The 19,525-nt window shown below is 43.0% G+C and overlaps 1 protein-coding gene across 1 annotated transcript; it reads left to right on the top strand.

Annotated features, from left to right (window-relative positions):
* The first annotated feature begins 226 nt into the window (after positions 1-226).
* On the top strand, positions 227-15,880 carry LOC139577145 (PHD finger protein 19-like). The gene is made up of 15 exons (XM_071404010.1): positions 227-395; positions 1,412-1,635; positions 2,138-2,219; positions 2,815-2,910; positions 3,741-3,835; positions 4,097-4,245; positions 4,386-4,481; positions 4,711-4,779; positions 5,270-5,390; positions 5,528-5,595; positions 5,943-6,089; positions 6,447-6,513; positions 7,134-7,219; positions 10,819-10,914; positions 13,346-15,880. Exons 2-15 carry the CDS (start codon positions 1,447-1,449, stop codon positions 13,686-13,688), a joined length of 1,704 nt encoding a protein of 567 aa, XP_071260111.1. The 5' UTR covers positions 227-395; positions 1,412-1,446; the 3' UTR covers positions 13,689-15,880.
* Positions 15,881-19,525: the final 3,645 nt, after the last annotated feature.

Here is a 19,525-nt window from a genome sequence, read left to right as displayed (position 1 = left end):
AGTGGTAGGCGGTATTATCAAAGATACTACTATCATTGACAATGATATGGATATTATCATAATAACTAAAAGTGCTTGAAAATGCTAAATAACGATTTTTGTTTTTTTGGAAAAAGTTTAAGGCTCACTAAAAGAAGAAAAATAAATGTTCATACGCAGCTAGAGAGCGAAATGTTGAACTTCCTGTATGAAGATGATGATGTGATTATGCTAATTACATAAGGAAAACGTAAATTGATTCGCGGGAAAAAATGAAAAATGGCGACTTGCATAGTTTGAACTTTAGCGCCTGTACACATATTGCAAGAATCGACAACTCCTAGCGAATGGAACGTTACTCAACAGCAGCGACATTATTTCGAGCATTGACCCTGGATTGGAAGTTAACCAAGGCGGTAAGAGAAGTCCATATACATTATTACAGCTCACTGAATTGGATTTAATTTTTGCATCTCGTCCTACTTTTAATGTCGCAAACTATTGTTATAAAGTGCTCAATCTCATCATTCGGGTATTCATAGATTACATTTAGCAAGCTAAACTAGATGTTCCTTGCATAAATGCATATGCGATACACTACCCAGGGGCAAGTAACATTCGTTTCATTTGTTTGACAGTTGCAGTTTAGCTGGCTAACTAGCAGCTATAGCTAGCTAGCTACCAAGCTATATATGGCTGATATAACAACTATAACATGTTTAGATAGCAGACTAGTTAGCAATTAAGAGTTCTGTGAGAAGACATGCAGTCGAGGAGATGCAAAAGTGTGATCAGGTTAGCAAAATAAAATACTAAGTTAGAAGTTATGTTGGCGATATGCCCATCTTATTGACGGGACATAATTTAGCCAATCAACTAGTCTGTAATCAGTTTGATAAATTACATTCGAGAGTCGTTACAGTTTGATAGACTGCTAACTGTTAAAAACGTGCCATGCCACTTTGTAATACTTGTACACGACCAGTTTTGACTCGCGCAAGTGCTGCAATTTGCGACAGCGTTGACAAGTCAAATTCAAATGTGATGGCTGGCTGCAGTTGGCTGATGAGTCAGTCCGCTGAGGTATAAAATACCTTGGTCAGACCTGTAGGCTGTGCTGTGATCTACACGCAGTAGAACATCCAGATTGAGTCATCAGAACAGGGGTGGGGTGTTAAAACAAATGTGTTGAAGGGCCGGATTTCATGATGCATACATAGGCATATGTCCTTTTTTAAAAATGATTCTTCAGGAAATGCATTTTATGACACCTTAACAATAGTTTTTGTCTACAGTAGGTGCATGTCAATACATTTGATTTTTTTTAAAGAACACTGACACAACAATTTTCAACCACTACCTCCATAATGTTGTGATCATGAGGACATACAGTTGCTACCTCAATGACAATGTAAAGCCCTGATTCTCCTAGGAAGAGTAGTAGTGTGTGGACAGCCCAGCTGCAGCATGTTGCAGTCAGCCTACAGAGATAACTTCTGCAGTGTGGAGCCAGATGAGGTGCTGGAGGCCAAGCATTTACCCCAGAAGAGGGAGAGGGGGCGGAGCTTCACAGACATGGAAAGCAGCGTGACCGTGGGCCAGTATGTACTGTGCCGCTGGTCTGATGGCCTATACTACCTGGGGAAGATCCAGAGAGTAAGTGTCCAGCACAACAGGACATTGTTTTATCAGTTAAATACTGTAGTATACTTCCACACAATGGTTTGGACTAATTTTATTTACATAACAATAAGTACACTCTTAGGAGAAAAAAAAGGTGCTATCTAGAACCTAAAAGGGTTCTTCGGCTGTGCCCATAGGAGAACCTTTTGAAGAACCCCTTTTGGTTCCAGTGAGGACCTTTTTGGATTCTATGTAGAACTCTTTCCACAGAGGGTTCTACATGGAACCCAAAAGGGTTCTCCCTATGGGGACAGCCAAAGAACCCCTTTAGAACCCTAGAGTGTACTGTCCAAATACTGCTCTGGAGTATTCACACAAATATGGTGGTTCCTCTGTAGATTTTAGGCTCTACAGCAGTAATTTGTGTTTTATGACAAATCTAATGTAACACACTATTATTGGAATAGAACTGTAATAAACCTGTCATACACATTTTGCCTCCCACCTCATACTATCTGTTTTCACTTCATTCAAGGTGAGTACCTCCAAGCAGAGCTGCTTTGTCACTTTTGAAGATAATTCAAAATTCTGGGTTCTCTGGAAAGACATCCAACATGGTGAGTGAAGAGAAACTGGAATATTCATGTTTTTGTTGTTGTCTCTGTGTAAAAAAATAAAAAGTGAGTTGGTTTAACTGTCAAACTTACATCCTCAGTGAATTTATGTCTGCTGATAATATGGATCTACACCAGACCGGTTCAACATCTCAAAAGCTCTCTCCAAAAGCCATGATAAATGTGTTATCCACTTTGAACAGAATTACACAACATCCTAACTGGAAATCATTACAGTTTCTTACAGTAGCTCCCTCGACCCTGATGAAGCTCCTTTATTCTGGGCTACATATTCCTTAACACTTTCAATTGGCTTCCCATTACTTAGCCAACACTTGTACTATACAGTAGGCCACTTAAAGGTATATTTAGACACTTCCCTATTCCCTAATGGACTTGACTGTCCTTTAAACTCTTCAACTGTCTAAATGACACTTTTCTCTGAAAGGGCCAATTTATGTCAGTAATGCCTCGCAGATTGCTCTTAATTGAATATCTTGCATGTGCTGTTGACATGCTGACATCATGTAGGATGTAGCTGAAGTATAATCATCATTGAATGTACACTAATGCTATTCTTCTCTCCCAAAACATGCAGCTGGAGTTCCGGGGGAGGAGCCCAAATGCTCAGTCTGTTCCGAAATGGTGCTGGTATCCGACAACGAGATCCTGATATGTGGAAAATGTGGAATAGGTGAGTCGCTGTAGAGTCTGACGACCCTTAAAGGAGGATGTGGCTACACTCCTCTTTCTTGCACGTATATGCAAGTGGATGCAAGTTCTTTACAGATTGTGATTAAGTGGGAGGGGATCTCATTGTTCATTATATACAGGGCTCTATTTGCTTCTATATTTACTTCCACAACTTTATGTATTTTAATGCTTTGACACTTTATCTCTAAAAGCATAAACTGTATCTTTGAACTGTATTAAATTGACTGGAACAACATACAGAACTGAAGAAGGGTACATCTGTGGCATAACTACATGTCATCTGCTAAAGGTCATTGAATCTCTGAAAGTGAAACAGTGAATATTTTCAGTTGGACAAAGTGCACAGAAAGCCTCTGTGACTCATAACATCTTTTAAACCCGGTGTACGTTAAACTAAGTACTTTCCATGGGTGTTTGTCTTAAAGAGACAGGTCCCATCTGACATCTACAATTTTGTTCATAACAAGGACATGTATTAGGGTGTGGCCATGTAACAGTTGTGCAGGGTCCTGTCCCCAGGCTGTAGTGTCTCGTTGGTTTTGTTTCTACTTGGCTCTTAATTAAAGTCATTGATTGCTTTGGGAGTCCACTCCCTCTGGCTTCCCATAATTTGCTGGACAGGATTTAAAGCTTCTAGAGTTGGTTGGATGCCCCCTTCAGATCAACATAACACATTGCTGTGGCTCAAAGTACGGCCGGCAATAGCACTTTTTCATGGATCCATCCATTTATTCATGTATTTAACCATTTGTTTATTTTTATTGGGCAAGCATTATGTTTTCATTGTCCTCTTATCTCTGTTTCCGCCAGGTTACCACCAGCAGTGTCACATGCCACAGGTGGAGAGCTCAATGGTTTTGTCACCATGGTTTTGCAGGAGGTGCATCTTTGTTTTAGCTGTGCGGGTGAGCATTATTGATAGAACAAGCTGCTCTTCAATTGAGCAAGGAACTAAAATAACTGTAATATAATTTTTAATGACTGTTTGTCTAGGGTAGTGTTCAACAGAAGAACACGTTTTGAAATGGGGAGGCACTACCTGAACACGTCCAATAAGAACACAGATTTTTGTTTTCTGTTACCAAACGTTTTGCTACGATGTGTCCGATTGAACGCTGTCCAATAATGCCTAACCATGTTGACGTGGCTGTTTCTCCTCATCACAGAAAGGGGGAGCTCTCAAAAAGGGGCCCATAGCAAAAGCACTGCAGGCCATGAAGCAGGTGCTTACCTACAACCCAGAAGAGCTGGAATGGGATTCCCAGCACCACACAAATCACCAACAGTGTTATTGCTACTGTGGAGGACCTGGAGAGTGAGTGTGCTGGCTAGACACACTGCAGCATAGCATTTTACATATCCACTCTTTTAGAAAGCAACTGGATTTGATTCAGATACAGCACTCTGTTGCTCATTTAGTAACTTACTTTTCACTAATGTCTGCTCTCCTCCCAGGTGGTACTTGAAGATGCTGCAGTGTTTTCGGTGTGAACAGTGGTTCCATGAGGCCTGTATCCAGTGCCTACAGGAGTCCATGATGTTTGGAGATAGGTGTGTGGAATTGTTATCAAACAGAAGAGGTTTTATTCTGGGGGTTCCCACGGTTATGACAAATCCTGGGATGTCAGAGGAAATATTTATAGTCTGGAAAGTGATAGACATGTCATGGAAGTCGAGGGTATACCCATATGACTGAGGACCATTATGGATTTTTGATTTCCCCTAGAGGCACGTGACGTGTGCTTTCTCCTCCTCTGACCTCTCTGCCTTTCTCTTTCAGGTTTTACTTGTTCATCTGTTCCATGTGTAATAAAGGAGTGGAGTACATCAAGCGCCTGGCCCTCCGATGGTAAATGACTACTAAACTCTTCCTATCTACTTCTGAGGCTCACTCTGAGACTCCAGATGGGGTACTTTAATTAAGAATACAAAGGGCATTGGTGTCCTATAGTACAGTAGGTAGAGGATGTGTGGCATTATTGTGCTCTTGTGCTTATGACAATGTGCTCGTGTAAACTGCCCCTAACAGCATTGTATTGCTGTTAATACACACTGGGGTGCTAGGCAGCACAATATTTTATTAAGAGGATTACATTTACACATCTCGCTAAACCCAACTCCCTATCTGCTAACTCATATGGATGTATAATTGAGAATTGTATTTATGAAGGCAATAAAATCGATCATCATTATCATCCCTTATGATCTGATATGTGAATGCTGCTGGTGAGGAAAATCGGTTCTGCACTCTATCACTCTAGATACATTCACTCTAGATACATTCAGTTCTCATCTAATTTCATGGGATTCCCATCGATTGTCCCTGGTTTCTTATCCAGGGTGGACGTGGTGCACTTGGCACTTTACAACCTGGGAGTCCAGAGTAAGAAGAAGTACTTTGAGCTGGAGGAGATCCTCAACTTTGTCAGCAACAACTGGGACCATTTCCAGTTGGGCAAGGTTAGAAACGCCAAATGAAATCCTGTCTGAATTCTGAATAGGAATCCGGATAGGAAATTCAGATTAATGCTATCTCGTGAAAAACATATATTTTTAAATCTAAATGCATCGGACTGACATTTTAATATTCCCCACAGCTCTCCAATACTCCTCCAACAGAAAGAGGCCAATATCTCCTTGATGCTCTGAACAACTACAAGAGCAAGTAAGACATCTCTCTCTGTTATTTATACACACACACACACACACACACACACACACACACAGTAGATAAAGTGTAAAACTGTAAGTGTTCGGTTTAACAACTCCACAGATGTACTACAACTGCATACATGTACTGCAACACTATATACTGTATCAGCCAATGTCTTTTTCATGTGCTATTAACAATAGTATAGTATGGCCCCCAACATTCAGTAATTTGTTAAATGTTTGTTCTGGTCATAGAGTATTTGTTACAACAAACATGTTACTTGGCTGAAGGTGTATTTGTTGACATCACACCCCCTCTGCCAGACCATGACCGTGTCACCGCCCTCGTTATTTCTCCAGGTTTCTCTGTGGGAAGGAGATCAAGAAGAGGAAATGCATCTTCCGCCTGAGGACCCGCGTTCCCCCCAACCCTCCCTCCAAACTGTTTCCTGAGAGGGCTCAGAACGAGGGATGGAGAGGGCGAAAGAAAGGCGCAGGCAGGAACAGGTATTTCACGCCGTAGTGAAAGCTGGATACACTGTATTTCAATTAGGTTTCTGGTAACTTTCTACAAGACCTCTCTTGGCTCAGTCAGAAAGTGTTGATCAATGTTAAGTGATCATGTAATTGTAATGTTTCCTAAGACCTCCCACCATTAATTTACCCCTAACAGAGAACAAACATTTCAAGATGAAATTTCTCATTTAGTGGTAATGGCTATGTAACAGTTCTACTCGAAGAACTAAAGACTGTGTGCTGAAAACACTATCATTTTATCAGGGAATTACTGAATGATATTAGGCTGTCATTGTCACCCAGTAATCAAATTGTGTGATTAGAAAGTGAAAGTTGTCTCTTCCTCAGCTCTCTCCCTGCAGAGAAGAGGAGGAAGAGAAGATCAAAATGGCTGCTGGAGGACGCCATCCCCAATGTGAGTTCTCTGATTGTCTCAACATCTAACTCCGGTCGTGCCAACCACCTTTTCTACTGTTTCACTGAGGCTGAACTTTGAATAAATCTGCGCTGCTTTTCTTCTTTCCTACCTCTGATGATTATCTCTTCTTCCTCCTCCATTTTCCTGTGTTCTTTTTCCCCCTCCATCTCAGACCACTGTTCCTCTTCTAAAAGTCTATCTCCTGTCCACCATGTACCATGAAGTCCCTGTGTGTCACTGCCCTCATCCCTCTCTTCACGCTTCTACTCAAAGGGAATTACTTACAGTTGGCCTCTGAGGCATTTTACTGACAAATCCCTCTGAGCAGTGCCGTGTCTGTCTGGTCCCCAGGCACAATGTGCTCTAACAAACCTCTGACATTTCCTAGTAATAAAGCTAATGCTGCCAGGCAGGAAGGAGGAAGGTGCTCAGATGAAAATATAGACAGAGCAATGGCATATAGACAGCATGTATAGACAGAACTGATGAGAACAAGGATGATGATGATGATGATGATGATGGGAACAATGTTGGTTATGACTGTTTATGACAATGGTTGAGTACTCTAATACCAACTGTGTGTTGTGGTGTGTGTTGTGTGATGATGTGTTGTGTAGAATGACCTGACCTCCACCTGGAGCACCAACCATCACATGGCCAACATTTTTGACTTCACCTTGGACGAGTTACAAAGTCTCAAAAGGTAAATGTTGTGGATTTTAAGGGCCAGTTTCCCAGACACAGGTTAAGCCTAGTCCTGGATTAAGAAGCATGTTCAATGGCATTTCTCTCCATTAAAATGTATTTTGAATCAAGGTTTAGTCTGTGTCTGGAAAACCAGCTCTAAGAGTGTAAGTTTGAAGACTTTTGTCTGGACATTGACCTACAGTACACGATGATGCTAATTTCCAATGAACCTGCAAACATTTGACATTGACTTCATTGCCATCGATTGAATGCAGTTATTTTCTGGGCCCTAACAATCTACCCCCATTTGCATGTATTTCCCTTTGAAAGACACACTTTTTTCTGTCAGTCTTTGGTCACCACTGTGATTTTCATCAATGTACCGAATGATGTGATTTAATTACATTTTCCTGTAAAGGTTATCAAATCACGGTCTCCCGAGTGGCGCAGTGCTAGCCGTGCCACTAGAGATTCTGGGTTCGAGTCCAGGCTGTGTTGCAGCTGGCCGCGACAGGGAGACCCATGAGGTGGCTCACAATTGGCCCAGCGTCGTCCGGGTTAGGGGAGGGTTTGGCCGGCAGGGATGTCCTTGTCCCATTGCGCGCTAGCGACTCCTGTGGCGGGCCGGGCGCAGTGCATGCTGACACAATGGCCAGATGCACTGTGTTTCCTCTGACACATTGGTGCGGCTGGCTTACGGGTTAAGTGGGCATTGTGCCAAGAAGCAGTGCGGCTTGGTTGGGTTGTGCTTTAGGGGACGCACAGCTCTCGACCTTCGCCTCTCCTGAGGTCCGTACGGGAGTTGCAGCGATGGGACAAGACTAACTACCAATTGGGGAGAAAACGGGGTAAAAATAAATACATTATCAAATCAAATTTTATTGGTCACATACACATTTAGCAGATGTTATTGCAGGTGTAGTGAAATGCTTGTGTTCCTAGTTCCAACAGTGCAGTAGTATCTAACAATTCACAACAATACACACATGTAAAAGAAAGGAAATATATAAATATTAGATTGAGCAATGTCGGAGTAGCATTGACAAAAATGTAGTAGAATAAAATACAGTATATACATATGAGATAAGTAAAGCAGTATGTAAACATTATTAAAGTGACTAGGGTTCCATTATTAAAGTGACCAATGATTCCAAGTATATGAATATATGGCAGCAGCCTCTAAGGTGCAGAGTTGAGTAACCGGGTGGAAGCCGGCTAGTGATGGCTATTTAAGTCTGATGGCCTTGAGATAGAGGCTGTTTTTCAGTCCCAGCTTTGATGCTCCTGTACCGACCTTGACTTCTGGATGATAGCAGGGTGAACAGGCCGTGGCTCGGGTGGTTGATGTCCTTGATGATCTTTTTGGCCTTCCTGTGACATCGGGTGCTGTAGGTGTTCTGGAGGGCAGGTAGTTTGCCCCTGGTGATGCGTTGGGCAGACCGCACCACCGTCTGGAGAGCCCTGTGGTTGCGGACGGTGCAGTTGCCGTAACAGGCGGTGATACAGCCCGACAGGATGCTCTCTGTGCATCTGTAAAAGTTTGTGAGGGTTTTAGGGGCCACCCAAATTTATTCAGCCTGAGGTTGAGGAAGCGCTGTTGCGTCTTCTTCTCGACACTGTCTGTGTGGGTGGACCATTTTAGATCGTCAGTGATGTGTACGCCGAGGAACTTGAAGCTTTCCATCTTTTCCACTGCTGTCCCATCGATGTGGATGGGGCATACTCCCTTTGATGTTTCCTGAAGTCCACGATCAGCTCCTTTGTTTTGTTGACTTTGAGTGAGATGTTATTTTCCTCACCTCCTCTCTGTAGGTTGTCTCGTCATTGTTGTGTCGTCTGCAAACTTGATGATTGAGTTGGAGGCGTGCGTGACCCCACAGTCATGGGTGAACAGCGAGTACAGGAGGGGGCTGAGCACGCACCCTTGTGGGGCCCCTGTGTTGAGGATCAGTGAAGTGGAGGTGTTGTTTCCTACCTTCACCACCTTGGGGTGTCCCGTCAGGAAGTCCAGGACCCAGCTGTACAGGGTGGCGTTCAGACCTAAGGCCCTGAGCTTAATGATGAGCTTGGAGGGTACTATGGTGTTGAATGCTGAGCTATAGTCAATGAACAGCATTCTTACATAGGTATTCCTCTTGTCCAGATGAGAAAGCGCAATGTGACGGCGATTGCATCATCTGTGGATCTATTGGGGCGGTAAGCAAATTGAAGTGGGTCTAGGGTGTCAGGTAAGGTAGAGGTGACATGATCCTTGACTAGTCTCTCAAAGCACTTCATGATGACAGAAGTGAGTTCTACGGGGCAATAGTCATTTAGTTCAGTTACCTTTGCTTCTTTGGGTACAGGAACAATAGTGGCCATCTTGAAGCAAGTGGGGACAGCAGACTGGGATAGGGAGAGATAGAATATGTCCGTAAACACTCCAGCCAGATGGTCTGCGCATGCTCTGAGGACGCGGCTAGAGATGCCGTCTGGGCCGGCAGCCTTGCGAGGGTTAACACGTTTTAAATGTTTTACTCACGTCAGCCACGGAGATGGAGAGCCCACAGTTCTTGGTAGAGGGCTGCGTTGGTGGCACTGTGTTGTCCCCAAAACGGGTGAAGGTGTTTCGCTTGTCCGGGAGCAAGACGTCGGTGTCCGCGAGGTGGCTGGTTTCCCCTGTTTAGTCCGTGATTGTCTGTAGATCCTGCCACATACGTCTTGTGTCTGAGCAGTTGAATTGTGACCACTTTGTCTCTATACTGACGTTTCTCCTGTTTGATTATCTTACGGAGGGAATAACTACACTGTTTGTATTCGGCCATGGTATCAGCTCTCGAACAGCGCTGAACAATACAAGAAAGAAAGGCAAACACTTTGGGGAATGTTGACAATCAACAGAGCTTTCTTAGAGGAGAATCAATAGATGGGGACTAGCTGGTGCAACTCCAAAAAGGGGACTAACTCTATTGGAATGTGAGAAGTGGAATAGGCTCATAGCTGTGTAGCACCTGAACTGAGCTGGAGGATGAAAACAGCTAATGATGATTCTGTGAGAGTAGACTTCAAAGCATTACATTAACATCCTTCCATTAGCTAGATGTAGTACTTGGAATTTGCAGTCACAACGTGAGGGTGAGCAGCCATGGTGATCGTTGATTTTCCTTAGTGAGGTTTGGAATAAAAACAAAGAAAATAGGACTGTCAATGCTAGAGCTATTCTGTTCCATCCAGGGCCCCATCATTCTCTGATTATTCTGTTCCATCCAGGGGCCCCATCATTCTCTGATTATTCTGTTCCATCCAGGGCCCCATCATTCTCTGATTATTCTGTTCCATCCAGGGGCCCCATCATTCTCTGATTATTCTGTTCCATCCAGGGGCCCCATCATTCTCTGATTATTCTGCCCCATCCAGGGGCCCCATCATTCTCTGATTATTCTGCCCCATTCAGGGGCCCCATCATTCTCTGATTATTCTGCCCCATCCATGGGCCCCATCATTCTCTGATTATTCTGTTCCATCCAGGGGCCCCATCATTCTCTGATTATTCTGCCCCATCTAGAGGTCCCATCATTTTCTGATTAGCGCCGTAATTCCAGCGTTTGAATGGATCTGTTGTTGTTTACTCCTCAGCACCAGCTCAGGACGGACCTTCAGTCTGGACCTGGACTCCACAGACGCGGCTAGTACCACAGGATCTGCCACCACCAGTGTCTCCTATGACCTCAGGTACAGCATTGTGTATGACCTCAGGTACAGCATTGTGGTCGCAATGGCATTGGGTACAGCACTGTGGTCGCCATGGCCTCGGGTACAGCACTGTGGTCGCCATGGCCTCGGGTACAGCACTGTGGTCGCCATGGCCTCGGGTACAGCACTGTGGGCGCCATGGCCTCGGGTACAGCACTGTGGTCGCCATGGCCTCGGGTACAGCACTGTGGTCGCCATGGCCTCGGGTACAGCACTGTGGTCGCCATGGCCTCGGGTACAGCACTGTGGTCGCCATGGCCTCGGGTACAGCACTGTGGTCGCCATGGCCTCAGGTACAGCACTGTGGTCGCCATGGCCTCGGGTACAGCACTGTGGTCGCCAAGACTTTTGTTGTTAGAAAAGGTAACTCTCTCACATACATTATCTGTGCACCTTATCCTCTTTGGTGCTCTTTAGAGGAAGAGGTCTCTGACCTCAACACCATTCAAGACCCTGCTTGACCTTAGTCCAGGGCCCTTATCCACAAAGTGTCTCAGAATAGGAATGCTGATCTAGGATCAGGTACTCACTGTGTACTGTACGTAATCGTATTGATTCTGATTTAAAAGGCAAAACTGATTGTAGTGAATACGGACCCAGGTGTTGGCGTCAAAGGGGACTTCCAGGTGAACGAGCAGGTTGCATGATCAATGTGATGATCAGTCTCCCTCCCTCTTCCCCCAGCTGTCTCTCACTCATTTGTTATTTTTGTTTTTTGGGCTCCACCGTGTGTAGTGTGGTGCAAACCGATCGATAAGACCCCTGACTAAACGCTGCAGCCCAGACTGTCAGATGAGCTTTTCTCTCTGCCTTTCCAAGCTCTTGAACATGTTCCTATGTGAGAAGTTGAGGAGAGACAAGCATGTTTGACATCACACAAGAAGTATGATGTGAGGTCTTGGACAATTAATGCAGTTGGCTCCTGTACATCTTCCAATATTTGCTTATAGTCGTCTTGTTTGGAATTAAGCAACTCAATATAGCCACATTGACAAACCCACCATTGTTTGAACATTGTGAATCCCCCCCTTTTTGGGAACACTCCTGGGCTCTCTAACTGACTGGTCCTGGGCTCTCTAACTGACTGGTCCTGGGCTCTCTAACTGACTGGTCCTGGGCTCTCTAACTGACTGGTCCTGGGCTCTCTAACTGACTGGTCCTGGGCTCTCTAACTGACTGGTCCTGGGCTCTCTAACTGACTGGCTTTATTCTGCGACATTCTCAGTTCTGGCTCCTCCTCTCACAAGAAGGGGGGTTCTGAAGTTTGACATTCAGAGTCTGTTGACATTTTATGGTGGTTTTCTTTTGGAATTTTGTTTTTCTTCGCTCTTTGCCTTTACTGTGTTTTAGTTCCATGGCTGAAACTCCTACTAATGGGGTGACCGTGGTGCTTCCGACGTCTCCTGTGGCTCAGAGAGAGGGGATTGATTGTTATGATGATGTTTACGCTGATGTAACTGCCCTGCCCGTCTCCACGCTGGTGCTCTGCCTTGACTAACACACACACACTGTCCTAAGAGATGAGAGCAGTGCCCAGAGGTGTGTGTGTGTGTGTGGCTAGAGACGGGCCTCATCATTTCATGTCCCTATTCCCAGCTACCTCAGATATTTCATCACTCTGCTTTAGTCTCTGTTTATTTTTAAATGTGGCTTCTGCTCATTAACATCCCTGTCTGATACTCTAGAGAGGCCATGTGGGGGAAATAAGAGGCGTGTGGTGTGTTTGTGGAGACAGTGATTCCGTGAGGCGACAGAGCTTGTGCCCCCGCTGTGCCCTCCTCTCACTGTGGTTCAGATCAAACATGCCAGTTTAGTATCTGCCTCTCCTCCACTCCCTCTCTTGCTGGCTCCCGTTGGCTAGGATGTGTCAATTTAATGAGATGTTGAGTTAACTGACAGTCAACTTGGTATCGGAAAAGAGGACGTCATCTGATTTGGGAATCCACCTCTCTAAGCCTAGTGTATTTTTTAATAGCCTAGAAAAGTTTCCATCTGTTTAGTCTTCTTCAGACTGTTTTTAAGGTGGAAGTATAAAAGCAGCACCAACAGTCATAGGGCATGAAAACCACAGACAGATGGAAAGGGTAAATAGTGGACCACAGCTACCCCTGGTGGCTGATCGAAGTCATGTTTGTAATCGGACTGGGTGTGCAATGTCCAGTTGCCATTTTTTTGTTGTTGACTCCACAAAGGTATGTCTGGTGGCACAGCAAAGCAGTCAATTCAGGAAACCGTTGTTGCTTTTGTTTCAATAGGTTGCTGATATTATGGTCATGTTCATTTGGCACCAAACAGACTGAAAGAGGAAGGGACTAACTGGACTTGTCCAATAAGAAATGCTAATTTTGCAAAACATTTCCAAAAATGCTTTGCTGCATGCCCTAATTAATGTTTTTCTAACCTGTTGCAGGAAGAATGTTGGCAGCCGTAAGAGGAAGCTGCCCACCTCAAACTACACGGTGCTGGCCACTAAGAAGGAGGTGGTGGAGAACGAGCTGAGCCCTATGGAGCAGAGCCTGCCGGGAGAGGAGACGGCCTCCGTGATGCTGGACAACGCCATCGACAGCCACACCTTCGACAGCATCAGCGAGGACGACTCATCCCTCTCCCACCTCAAGTCCTCCATCACCAACTACTTTGGGGCGGCGGGGCGGCTCACCTGTGGAGAGAAGTACCAGGTGCTGGCCCGCCGGGTCACTCTGGAGGGGAAGGTGCAGTATCTGGTGGAGTGGGAGGGCACCACGCCCTACTGACCTGGCCGACCAGACAGGCTGTCTTCAGTTAGGTAAAAGGCAAGATCAGCCTAGCAAGGCCTACCTAGTTGTACTCATTTAATTGTTTCATGTCGCTTTCTCTTGCGCTACAGTAGTATTTCAGTATATATGACAAGTAAAAATGGTTGTTCTCTTCCACCATAGCTAAGGTTTTTATTATTTAATTTCTAGTTCAACCGGAATGTATTGAACAGAAACGTAAAGATTGATTTTTTTTTTTTATATAGATACATTGTCTGTTTGGTAGCATCCTCTCAAGCATTTTCAACAGTAACACAGCCTGAAGAATAGTCCCATGGGGCACAGATGTAAATTAAATGGCTATTCCAAGTTGTTTTGTTGATTCAACCAATGTGTGCCTATTGGAGTTTGCCTTGGTCTTAACCGGATGATAGTTTGAGTAGAAGATTTGTGATGGTACTGTAAAGGTAACGTGAGATATGGCTCAGGGGTCCAAGAAATAACAATACCACTGATTCTAAAGGATGGCAGCAAAACTGTTGAAAGAGCACTGCTAAAATGGACTGTCAGTGTCCCTAAATTCAATTCAGACAACTTCCAATAATATTCTGCTCTATTAATAGTTTTTCAGTGTTTTCTTTTAACCTTATGTTTTGAATTGTTTCTCTTTTAACAGCAATATGCCATATCCAAGCAACATTTAACTTGTAGCAAGTTATATCTTTGTCATTGTTGTGCCTCTCCACTGATCAATGAAACCGCAGTTTAACAGCTTTATCTACGCAGTACTGTCATGCCAAGTTTAAAAGCTGAGTAACAAACACATGTTTTTATGAATGTTATCACTTAACAGTCGGTTTATACTTGGTCCTTTCATTTTCAAATGTGTTTAGAGACAGTTTTACCGGATGGTTAGGGGAATAAGAGACCAAAGCAAATACTACAAGCATATCTGATAGTGTTCCTGGTTTTCCTTTTATCTCTAGTGGTTTATGCTGACATAGGTAATTTGGCTTACGTAGATGCAAAACTGTTGTATTTAATGGAAATTCAAGGTAGGGGATGGAGAACTTATTTTAACATAGTACTTTTAGACTGTAAGATATTTTTTGACATTTGAAATATAGAAAGTTAGAATGAGAATATTCCTTTAGTCATGGACTTTAAGGGGGAGTCTTGGTCTATGCTCTTACAATATCCAAAGATGACTTTATATATTACTCTCCCACCTATAGATATCTCTATGTTTCCTCAAGATATGTATTTGTTTTGTGCCAGACTGTTAGATATCTTTTCGCTGACAGTGAAACCTGGGGCTGTGTACATTAGGGCACTCTGGGGGGGGAAATAAAATAATTTAGCGGAAAACAAAAATGAGCATTTAGGCCTATTTATTCGACACGTCCAGGTAGTCCCTCCGTTTCATTTAGTTTTCTTCTGATTGTGCTTAATGAACAGGATACAGAATCTTTCGACCTTGATAAATATGATTCGATATCAATACGTCAGTACATCATGAAAGATAAATGACGCTTTCCTATTAACATTTCTGTTAATGTACATCACCCCCTTTATGTCATTGCACTATTGACACATCTTAAACTATGCAAGTATGTTTTTTTAATTGATGTTACTAAATAACCAAATATTATTTACAATATAGTTTTAATTGATTATTATGTAAATTTGTGATCAGAAGTCACATGCTATATATGCGTTATATTATTAATAAGCAAAGTTTTAAGCTACTTGTAATATGTTTCCCCTTTTAGCATTTTGCAACCGTTTATGCACTTACTTTCCTTCAAATTACAGTATGACTGTATTCACTCTAAAACAGTTTATATTATGAGTAGATTCATATCTATCCTATGGAGTTTCCATTTAATATATTTTATGGATGATTCTTGAATAGTGACACATCAATGGTAAACTGTGTGCAGCATAAAAGTTTAACTTTAGTTGTATTTTAAATCAAATAAAATGCATGTTTAAACATGAATGACTGTATTATAGTTGTTTTGCCATGTTACATGCCCAGAGCTGTGTATATAGAGAACTTCCTGTGTACTGTACATTTACCCCTATTTCCTATGCTTGTTAGAAATGTTAACTGTTACATCTCTCAGCAGGCATTATGCATCCTTATTTGTCATTCATTAAACTTTATTTGGTCTTTCGAATTGTAATAAAAATCTTTTTGAGATGTCTTACTGTATGTATACAACATCCAACGAAATGCTTACTTGCAGGTTCCTTTTTGACAATGCAACAATAACAAAACCAAGTAAATGGCTCAGTAGAATAGAATAAACATTTTAGCGTCAACGTATGATATAGGAAGGCCATTATTTTGGGGAAAGGGATTGGGGGACAAGTGTTTACATTGTCCAGTATTTAGCAATAAACGAGTCTGGTAGCAGCAGTTGTGATGTGTGAAGCATGAATGTATAGATTGTGTTTAGACAAGCAACCCAATTCTGATTTTAAAAAAATGTCACTAATTGGTATTTTGACTAATCAGATCAGCTCTGAAAAAGATCTGATTGGTCAAAATACCAATTCGTGGGAAAAATATCAGAATTGGGCAGACTGTGTGTTAAGGTGCGGAGTCAGTTTAGGTGGCCAGTTCAAGTGTTCAGCACGCTGATGGCTTGTGCTGTAGATTAAAACTGTCTGCCAGACGGGAAGGGAGTGAACGGCTCTTGGCTGGGGTGTGTAGTGTCCTTGATGATGCTGCGGGACACCCTCAGGCACCGTTTTGAGTAGATGTCCTGGATGGGTGGGAGCACGGTCCCGGTGATGTATTGGGCTGTCTTCACCACCCCATGTTCTTTTGCTCCTCCTTAGATATAGATGCCATACCAGTTTACCTTATTGCAATAGAAGAGCCCACAGAAATACAAATGTAAAATGGTACATCATCTTAAAACCATATCCACATCTGTTCAGTATTCACAAAAGTCTTTAGCATTACTTAAACCAAGCCTGGTGGTTTTCCAGAGCAGCATGTGTAGAGAAGTGTTAGAGGAGCCCGTAAGGAATGTACAGAAAGAGATACAATTAACTGTTATGACACTGACAGTATCAACTTTACACGATTACACAGCAAACAACCTTGGAGGAACATGCATGACCCTCACCAGTGTCACCTTACCATATTAATGACACAACTATAAAGATAACTAGATGTTCATCTGCTTATATTACATGAAGAGTAGGCTATGAAATGTTTATCAACATTCCCATCAGCTTACTGTTTATACTATGTAGTGTAAATCTCTGGTAAATTGTTTATGCATTCTGGTATACCTAAAACATGTGACCTCTAATCAGGGGCACAACTGTGGTTTTAGAAGTGGGGTGGGACATAATTATTATTTTTTAATCCAGTCTGATAAACACTCCAAACAGCCTACCCAACCCCTCAGAGGTGTCCGCAAGGTCCTAAAGTACATCATTGCCTCGTTTTGTTTCACATTCCAATGATAAAACTGGGGGGGACAAAAATGCAATTTCCCGAATGTGGGGGGGACATATCCCCCCCGTCCCCAGTAAAAGTTGCCCCACTGCCTTAAACATTAAACTGGTGACTAGTGAAAATTATTAGTGCATTTTCTTGAAACAGACAATTATTTTTCAACCTCTAGCTTTGGCACTAGAGGGCAGAATAATAGCATGAAACCGATGGAGACTTGACGCCTGATTAGATCCAGTGACTGTATGATCAGTTCTGTCGTGATTGTAAGCAGTGGTGGAAAAAGTACCCAATTGTCATTCTTGAGTAAAAGTAAAGATACCTTAATAGAAAATTACTCAAGTAATGGGTGAAAGTCACCAAGTAAAATACTACTTGAGTAAAAGTCTAAAAGTATTTGGTTTTAAATATACTTAAGTATATACTTAAGCACCCCCTATCTACATCGATGGGACAGCAGTGGAGAAGGTGGAAAGTTTTAAGTTCCTCGGCGTACATATCACTGATAAACTGAAATGGTCCATCCACACAGACAGTGTGGTAAAGAAGGCGCAACAGCGCCTCTTCAACCTCAGGAGGCTGAAGAAATTTGTCTTGTCACCTTAAACCCTCAAGCTTTTACAGATGCACAATTGAGAGCATCCTTTCTGGCTGTATCACCGCCTGGTACGGAAACTGCACCGCCCACAACCGCAGGGCTCTCCAGAGGGTAGTGCGGTCTGCATAACGCATCACCGGGGGCAAACTACCTGCCCTCCAGGACACCTACACCCCCCGATGTCACAGGAAGGCCAAAAAGATCATCAGGAACAACAACCACCCGAGTCACTGCCTGTTCACACCGCTACCATCCAGAAGGCGAGGTCAGTACAGGTGCGTTAAAGCTGGGCCCGAGAGACTGAAAAACAGTTTCTATCTCAAGGCCATCAGACTGTTAAACAGCCATCACTAACACAGAGAGGCGGCCGCCTACATACAGACTTGAAATCATTGGCTACTTTAATAAATAGAACACTTGTCACTTTAATAATGCCACTTTAATAATATTTTCATATCTTTCATTACTCATCTCATATGAATATACTGTATTCTATACCATCTATTGCATCTTAGCCTATGCCGCTCTGACATTGCTCATCCATATATTCTTATTCCATTCCTTTACTTAGATTTGTGTGTATTAGGTATTTGTTGTGGAATTGTTAGATATTACTTGTTATATTGCTGCGCTGTCAGAACTAGAAGCACAAGCATTTCAATACACTCGCGAATAACATCTGCTAACCATGTGTATGTGACCAATAACATTTGATTTGATACCTTCTCCGCTGTGCAATCTGGTTTCCGAGCTGGTCACGGGTGCACCTCAGCAACTCTCAAGGTACTAAACGATATCATAACCGCTGTCGATAAAAGACAGTACTGTGTAGCCGTCTTCATCGACCTGGCCAAGGCTTTCGACTGTGTCAATCACCGTATTCTTATCGGTAGACTCAACAGCCTTGGTTTCTCAAATGACTGCCTCGCCTGGTTCACCAACTACTTCTCAGACAGAGTTCAGTGTGTCAAGTCGGAGGGCCTGTTGTCCAAACCTCTGGCAGTCTCTATGGGGGTACCACAGGGTTCAATTCTCGGGCCGACTCTTTTCTCTGTATACAGTGGGGAGAACAAGTATTTGATACACTGCCGATTTTGCAGGTTTTCCAACTTACAAAGCATGTAGCAGTGTGTGCAAACCTGGTCAAGAAATACAGGAAACTTATGATCTCTGTAATTGCAAACAAAGGTTTCTGTACCAAATATTAAGTTCTGCTTTTCTGATGTATCAAATACTTATGTCATGCAATAAAATGCAAATTAATTACTTAAAAATCATACAATGTGATTTTCTGGATTTCTGTTTCAGATTCTGTCTCTCACAGTTGAAGTGTACCTATGATACAGAATTACAGACCTCTACATGCTTTGTAAGTAGGAAAACCCTCAAAATCGGCAGTGTATCAAATACTTGTTCTCCCCACTGTATATCAACAATGTCGCTCTTGCTGCAGGTGATTCCTTGATCCACCTCTACGCAGACGACATCATTCTGCATACATCTGGCCCTTCTTTGGACACTGTGTTAACAAACCTCCAAACAAGCTTCAATGCCATGCAACACTCCTATGGCCTCAAGATGCTCTTAAACGCTAGTAAAACTAAATGCATGCTTTTCAACCGATCGCTGCCCGCACCCGCCCGCCAGACTAGCATCACTACTCTGGACGGTTCTGACTTAGAATATGTGGACAACTACAAATACCTAGGTGTCTGGCTAGACTGTAAACTCCCCTTCCAGACTCATATTAAGCATCTCCAATCCAAAATTAAATCTAGA

The sequence above is a fragment of the Salvelinus alpinus genome, chromosome 5 (genome assembly GCF_045679555.1).
Source record: "Salvelinus alpinus chromosome 5, SLU_Salpinus.1, whole genome shotgun sequence".
Classification (NCBI taxonomy): Eukaryota; Metazoa; Chordata; class Actinopteri; order Salmoniformes; family Salmonidae; genus Salvelinus; species Salvelinus alpinus.
The sequence above is the reverse complement of the archived record's forward strand: the minus strand, read 5'-3'. Positions and strand labels throughout refer to the sequence as shown.